At 31.4% G+C, this 8,694-nt stretch overlaps 1 protein-coding gene across 20 annotated transcripts in view; it reads right to left on the bottom strand.

Moving 5' to 3' along the window:
• Positions 1–8,694, bottom strand: part of LOC106884379 (protein DOP1A) — a 141,172-nt gene that overhangs the window by 19,811 nt on the left and 112,667 nt on the right. For 4 of the 20 annotated variants that reach the window (XM_089353408.1, XM_089353415.1, XM_014935736.3 and 1 more), the window contains one exon: positions 6,145–7,139. The exons of the other annotated variants lie outside the window; for them this stretch is intronic. In XM_089353408.1, coding sequence (XP_089209534.1) covers positions 7,136–7,139 — 4 coding nt within the window. In that variant the 3' untranslated portion in view covers positions 6,145–7,135. Of the gene's footprint in view, positions 1–6,144; positions 7,140–8,694 lie in introns of those variants that run through there. 20 annotated transcript variants of the gene reach the window in all.

The following is an 8,694-nucleotide window of genomic DNA, read 5'->3' as shown; positions in this document are numbered from 1 at the left end:
CACCCGTGCCAGTGGAGTGCTAACAGCACCAACCGAGAGGGATTACTGCCAGAGCACAAGTCTCGCTCCTGTGCCACTGGCACGTAAACAGCACCATTTGGGCCCGAACGTTTCCAGCTTCACCTTACTGGTACTTTTGCCGATGGCATTTGAACAAAACATTGGACTGACTCTTGTGCAGGTGGCACGTAAAAAACACCATTTCAGCGTGGCTGTTGCCAGTACCACTGGACTGGCCCTCTCGTGCCGGTGGCACATAAAAAGAACTCACTACACTCTCAGAGTGGTTGGCATTAGGAAGGGCATCCAGCTGTAGAAACTCTGCCAGATCAGATTGGAGTCTGGTGTAGCCATCTGATTCACCAGTCTCCAGTCAAACCGTCCAACCCATGCTAGCATGGAAAGCGGACGTTAAATGATGATGATAATATAGACATATATATATATATATATATACACATACATGCATGCATATATATACTTACATATATTTATATACAGATATATACATACATGCATATATATATACTTACATATATTTATATACAAACATATACACACACATTATATATATATATATATATATATTAGTGGAGGCGCAATGTCCCAGTGGTTAGGGCAGTGGACTTGCGGTCATAGGATCACGGTTTCGATTCCCAGACCAGGCGTTGTGAGTGTTTATTGAGCGAAAAACACCTAAAGCTCCACGAGGCTCTGGCAGGGGATGGTGGCGACCCCTGCTGTACTCTTTCACCACAACTTTCTCTCACTCTCCTGTTTCTGTTGTGCCTGTAAGGGTCAGCCTTGTCACACTGTGTCACGCTGAATATCCCCGAGAACTATGTTAAGGGTACACGTGTCTGTGGAGTGTTCAGCCACTTGCACGTTAATTTCATGAGCAGGCTGTTCCGTTGATCGGATCAACTGGAATCCTCGGCGTTGTTATTTATGTATGTGAAAGGGGGTTTATTCACGTTCTTACCATATGGCCACTGTTGTTTCAGCAAAGTTTTCATTTGCTAAGCGTCATCAGAGGTACCATATTTCACGGAAATGATGGCAGCCATGTTGTAAGGACATAAATAAATAGGTGAAGGCATGTCTCCACCTGTTAAGAAGCTCGGTTGCAACCATGTGGTTTCAAGTTCAGTCTCACTGTGCAGCCAACCAATGTCTTGTGGGTGAATTTTGTAGATGGAGACTATGTAGAAGCCTAGTGTGTATGTGTGTATCTTGTCCTCCCACTGCTTGACAACTGGTGGTGGTCCTTGTTGCTTAACAGTTTGGTAAAAGAGACCCATAGAATAAGTACCAGATTTATTTTATCAGTTCTGGGTATTGATTTACCTGACTAAACCCTTTAAGTTAGTGCTTCAGCATAGCTACAGTCCAATGCCTGAAACAAGTTAGAAGATAAACCAATTTATAAAACCATTTATATAAAACTCAATGTTCAACATGGATTTCCTTCATAATTGTGGGTTAACATTACTCCAGATTGGAATCTTCCATATGTGTCTGTCAAGATTTGAGCTCATATATTCAATTAAGACTGCCCCAGCTTGGTCACAGTATGAAGACTGCCACCAATATAAGAATACTAATCTAGAATTAATCTACTTTTAAATCTCATAAGATACCTCTACCTGCAAAACAATGTTAACAATGGATACAAACATAATGGGTTCTACAAATATGATTGCTATTTAATGTATAATGTTGGCACTTCTAAAGAACCATCATAAAAAAGTGTTCTCAGAAAACCAAGACAGCTGGTGTTAATGTAGGACAGGTAGAGTGGTGAATCTAGCGTGCAGAAAATGGAAGAGTTTAAAAAGGGTTGTTTTAGTTTTAATAAGAGGGCTGGTGCCCATGATCTGCATAGGCCCTCCCAGATTGGTGAGATTGATGCAGTAGGTGTTTGGTTTACTTCAAGTTGATGAGGTTAAAGTAGAGCATGAAGATCATCAGTAGATAGCATAATAGATGTATCTTGAATGAGTGTTATAACTGTAATATTGACATGGTTGTTGTAATATCAAGAGAATGTTGTTTTTTTTTTTGCAGTACAACTGCAAAGCTACTTCAAAGGTATGTTAGCCTAACTATTGGAGTCATTGAATAATATTTAAGTAGATACATCAAAATGAATATACTAATATTTACAGAGGTCACAGTAAAAGAACTTAAAAGAGGGGTGAGAGGTTTTAATATATTAATAAAACTACTATGTGGTTATGAAGAAAGATGGATAAAAGGTTATGATGCAAAAATCTATATCTAATGAGAAATGTGCTTTTAACACTGATTAGTAGCTAAGTTGAATGTCTAAAGGCAAGGAGAATAATCATGAATAGGAGATAGACATGGAAGCTGTAAAAAGCTATTATGTTAAACTTTCACACAATACAAGTACTAAAATGAACAGAGAATTTGGTACAATGGAAAAAGAAAAAAAGGTAAATTAGGAAGGAGGTAATGTTAAATTCCTTAAGAAGGAAAGGTAATATTAAATATTAATTATCAAATAATGTAGAGGGTTTACGATAATTTAGCAGGAAATATAGTGTGATCTATTAGATAAGCAATATTAACAACTTTTAATAAAGACTAATTTGTTTTAATAAAAACTGGGTGATAAATTTATATTTGAAAGTTAAAGTTAAATAATCTAACCTTTGAACAAATACATTTTAAATTACTGCAGTAACATATTTGAAATTAATAGGCTAATTTTAAAATACTGGTCATTGCTTAAAATTAACCCTTAACTCTTAACTGAGCAAAAGTAACTGCAACAGAATGCTACAACAAAGTCATTACTATAAAGACAGCTATGTCACTGTGACATCATAGCTCTCAATATAGTAATGTGTTTAAAACAAACAACAACCGTTACATCTCTAAACATCAACTGGTTTCAACAATAATTGTTTGAAAACACATCATTTAAACAAAGGAATATTACTTAGCGTAGTAGATAATATTCATTCACGTAAAAGTTTCAAGACACCAAAGTAAAAAATATTCAAATAAAAGAATTACATCACACTATAATAATTGAACACTCATGTGTAAAAGAAGACAACTTCAGCTGTTACAAGAAATTCTATGACATTTCAATCTGAACTACTTTTAAATAAACACATCACAAAATTTCTTATACAAAAGCATAAAAAGAATTTATATATATATATATATATATATATATATATATACACACACAGATGCTTGAAATAAACAGATATCACCAGAATAAACTAACAGAATGTTTAATAAAAAGAATCACAAGAGGAATCAGCAGGATAACAACTATGCTGGAAAACAAAGAAACAAGTAGAAAATAGCAAATTTGAACAAAATTTAGTATCACTAAAAGGAAACCTAAAAGAAAGCAGACAAAAGAACTTTATTGATACACTATAACCAATAAAAACAAAAATTAAGCTGTTTATAATGAGATAAACCACGAATTTAATGCATTTTTGCGCAATTTATATTATAAGGGTAAGGTTAGAAATATAGCATGAGACCTTGTAAATGTTGCTCAGTAAAGAGCCTTTTTTTATATGAAAGCAATATATTGCCAATAGACTAGGACATTGTACAACTACTGAAAATTACATCTATTATATCTAATGTCAGTTGGTTGGAGCCTATCCTTTCTCATCTAATACTTGCAAGAGAAGTTTAATTTAATAATGAAAGATTAGTGGATATTAGTTTATTTACAAATAGGGGGATTAAAAAAATTTGAATTCAAAACAAATGCAATGAGAAAAATATTAATTGATGACTAATGTTTTTTTCAAGCAAATGTAGGAGACAACTCAAGATATGTTTCTGCTTTTATCGACATTCCTTAGCAAAGTTTTGCCTCCTCATAACCTGCTGCATTTAGTAGTGAACAAATCACTGAGTAAATATAGAGAAACCAAAATGTGTTGGCACGATAAAATAGTATTGAATGCCTGAGAATAATATTAACAGTGTCAAGTTACTCCTTACTGTACCATACTTAATTAGATAGAGATGCACTAAGTTAGCTTGAAGCCAATTGTCAATGCAGCAGCAGCATTGACAAAATATAAACTGCTGACCATTGAAATAATAATCAAATATGAAATATCTATAGTTGCTGATTAATAAAATATGATTTAATTGATATATAGATTTTATAAAGAAGGTTCATATAGAGAAAACTATTAGTAAGATTTAGTAATAGGTAGATTTGTGAGAACCACATGATTATTGTAATGCTAATAATTCTATGAGAAAATGAACATTGTTTTATTAGCTTTTTCAAGAAAATAGAAAGAGCTTTTTTAAGTACACAATTACAAATATAATAATCCAAATAAATACTAGTTCTTTACTTATAACTCTAAAATTCAGTAGTTATAAGTTCTCAATATGTAGTAGTATAGCAAAGGTTCCCAGAGTCTAAGGCAAGGTTTATTTTGGTGCCACCGCCTTAATTAACAAACATAATAGAGGAAATTTTTTACCTCTTCACACAGAACCTGGGACTGACTGCCCCTTTCTCTCCTTACTATACATCTGCTATGTAAGGACTCAGTTATTCAAAACAATGCATATATTTATTGGATATGTAAGATATCTTTTTAATGCTTCATAACTAAGACAGAAACTTTTAGCTAATGGCTTCCATGTTTATCTATCTATCTATCTATATCTATATATATATATATATATATATATGATGGCCATCCACTTGTGACCGAGGAAGACTATTACTGACCTTTAGGAACATTGTGCGCTCTAGAACTAACTTGTATTTTGCATTTGTGGCTCTATTGGTGGCTAATGAGCCCTGCTTGACAAGCTAACATGTCTGCAAACATTGCAAACCAAGCTTTCCCCATTCACTACACCAGCAGTGCGCTTTCGAGCAGCACGCTTAAGTTCTTCATGCAGAATACATGCACTCTCAAAGGTGTTGACCCCCTCCTTAACCTGCTTCCTCCATCTGTGGCGATGACAGGTATTGCTCTCCCATTCACTCTCCGGCATATCACAGGCCTTTAATGAGGAATAGATAGATAGATAGATAGACACACACAAATTCAACTTTCAGATATACAAAGATATTCTACAGAACCATTTCTCAAGTTATCTCTTAGTCTTCAAATTATGAATATAATTTTACTGCGAAGAATTTTTATATTTAATATATATTCATTTATAAAAGCAAAATAGTTAAAAATTGCTAATATAATAGTTCAACTGTTGATTTTAAAATGTTCAACTTATACAATTTAAGTAGCTATTTAAAAAAGCAATGATTATTTAGCCTGAATATAAGTAATGATGGCTTGAATCTAATGTGTTCTGCATCTTAAAATTTTTCAAGATTTTTTTCTTATACTTAAGAGAGTATTGTAATTTCCTTGAAGTATCAAAATGTATGTAACTGATATAAATGTTTGAAAAAAAAGTCCACTGAGCATTGCAGGTGAGAAGTTACACAAAATATGTAAAGTGGTGTCAATAAAGGAAAACAAGGAGGAAAGATATTGTATTACCTCACGTAAGTTATTTAATGAGCCTATAGCTCAAGAAGGATACCTCACACTTCTCTGAACTCTGATTATTTTCTATTTGAAAAGGAATCTTTCCTAAAATATTATATGACCATTAAATAATCTAGGTAAAGTAATGCAATAATTTTCCCCTTTGATTTTATTTATTGCCATCACATATTTTGTCTGCATTACTTAAAGGATTTTTTCAAACATATCATTTTCAGTTATTTCAAAAAAACTATAGTGAAAATGTATAACATAAATTAATTATCTTTTAATTCATGATTTTTAAAAAGTAAATGAATAATAAATGAAACCATGTAAGTATACAACAGGCATAAAAAGAAAAAGAGATTAATCGGTTAAACTAATCTCTGATTTATGCCTATATACAATATCCTTATCAACCTAGTCATTCACTAACTCTCAATTTCTTTATTTAATATAACCAATAAAGAAACACACACACATAAAAAAAACAACAAAGAATGGGTGCAAAACACAAAAACTGCTGCAAGGAACAAGCAACCAAATTTACAATGTTGAAAACATTGAAAGGAAAGGAGTTCAAAAATAACAGGAAAGAACAACAAAGGTAAAAAAAAAAAAAAAATTACTTTAATTCAGTCTCAAAAAATTAACCAATCTTTTTTGTATTTTAAAGAAATATTCATAACGTTTATAGTTAAACTTTAGTATAAACAAAATATATAATTGTAAAAAATACTTTGCTAGTTGAAATAAACAATGGTTAAATAAAACTAAGAAATATATTTACAAAATATTTTTTTCTCTTATGTCCACATTATTATTATTTTGTTATCTAGCAGGAGGTAAATGGAGTATTTCCTATAATCTATGTCTAAATGTTTCATGCAATTTTCAGATTACAAATTCATAAATATTAATATTTTAGTAAAAGCTCAAAAAGAAACCTCAATCTTTCTCTTTCTTGATGAGAAAGTAGGCAACTACCTAAGAATTTGAGAAAGGTAGAGTGAAAAATTAAAAGAAATGAAGGGCAGGGGTAGGGGGAGACATCCTTCAGAAAATTATTAAAGGCTTTAAGTTTTCCAAAATAAGCTATTTTCTACATTCTAGACTGTTAGTTGATTAATCTCAATCTTAGAATTTTCAAACACCACAAGCAAAAATTCAAGACATTTTTTTCTTCCTTTTCTTCTTTTGAAACATTTTTTTTTCCACTTTAAGGAAAATGATATGCATAAAAGAAAATGTATTTATGAAGCTTTAGATATTATGTTTGGGCATAAATACATGCCTAGACATAAACAAATGTATCAAATTAAGCCAAACCTATTCACTACAATACTCCACTACTCTTAATCATTATAAAGAGAACACAAGAAGTAAAACATTGATTATCAAAAATAATGAAGAGGAAAAAAATAGGTAAGTAACAGTTTAATAGATACTACTAACCATTAATATTGCAAGAAAAAGAAACCCCTACCAACAAAGAAAGAAAATCACACAAGAGAAAAACCTAAAACAGAACCAAGCACAACCTGTTCACATGACTTCCAAACATGCTGGTAACATCAACAAAAGGAAATAACTGCCATTGTTTACCTGAAAAATATAAAAACAATAATTAATTAAAATAAGCTTCAAGCCTGTAATTAAAATATTATCAAATACTTCTGCATAAGAGTTAAAAAAACAAAACAAAACACAATTACTTGTTGAGGTGAGTATGAAAGCCTATGATAGGGGTTTGCAAATACTATTCTTTTTGTTGAAGAATATTTCACATTTAGATGCCTTAAATGAGTGGTTCTCAAATAGGGTCCATTTAATTAAAACTTATGTGCAATAAACTGGTTATATTTCTACTACACACAAAATATTTAAACATTTTTTTAATACAATTTCTAATATTTAATCATAAAAATATAATAGCAGATTTTAGACATGGAATGGGTAATGAAGACCCCCCTGCTGAGTAACATAGGAATCAAAGGGGTCATAAGCCAAAAAATGGTTGAGAACAACTGCCTAAAATGAAGCAAAACAATTTTTCTAAAGCAGATTTTGGCATTAAGTACACTGTTAACACCTATCTCCATAATAAGTATAGTGAAAGTATGAGAAAAAATATTAAGTCAATATATACATGACTCAACAAATAAGCAGTTTTATAAATACTAAGGATACAAATGCTTTAATATTTAAGGTTTATGCAAACCATGCTTGAACTAGGTTCTCAAGTTTTGCTCTAATTCAGAATAGTAAAGTGGATTATTTTTTATTGTTTTGCCATATACATGTATGAAAGCATTCAAATTCTCAATACACTTAATGTGTCACTGCATAGCATTGTTAGAGAAAACACTGTAAAGCTTCTTCAACAAGAAATCATTAGTTTTCAGTAATATGAATTTGATAAAAGACATATTTACAAACAACCAGGAGTTAGTGAATTAGAATACAATACAGAAGGAAAGGTTGGATAGCAATATTATAGACATTTAAAACTGTATTTAGAATACATCATCGAAAGTCATCATAGAAACATATTTATCATAAACACAAGGAGTTACAAGGCTTTTATACCTACAAAGCTATTATAAAATATGACTACAAAAATATATAGCAAAGAATAAACAGCTACAAAACAAGAACAAAGAAAAACTATATTGTCTTAAGGAAGATGTAAAACAAAGGCTGCAGTAAAGAGGTAAGAGGCAATTGTGAAGAAAATGGTGAAACAAAATGAGAAAATTTGATAAATTAAGATTAAAAATAAGACTTCAAGAAGCAATAGTAAGAAGGTGAGGGAAAAACCCCAACATGATCAATACCAAAAATAATGAATTACGTACATTAAACAAAAGTCCTTAAACCGATTGAAAACCCAAGAAAGTACAGCTGAGGCCAGAGGGTTTTGACTGAGCATATGACAAAAAAGCCTACCTCTAAGAACTAAACTAAACAAAAAAAATTACATATAAATAGACTTGAGCATAAAAAACAACAGAACATGTGAAAATGGTGAGAAACAATAACATCGTTTCTGGTTCCCCAACTATAATTAAAACAATATACAATCAGACATTTAGATATACTGAAGACATTGAGGAGAACAAAAAAATTTTTTTTCCAAGAGATATTCTATCATAGGAAG

Source organism: Octopus bimaculoides, chromosome 1, assembly GCF_046866305.1.
Source record: "Octopus bimaculoides isolate indiv1 chromosome 1, ASM4686630v1, whole genome shotgun sequence".
In the NCBI taxonomy this organism is placed as follows: Eukaryota; Metazoa; Mollusca; class Cephalopoda; order Octopoda; family Octopodidae; genus Octopus; species Octopus bimaculoides.
This window is presented reverse-complemented; position numbering and strand designations above follow the sequence as displayed.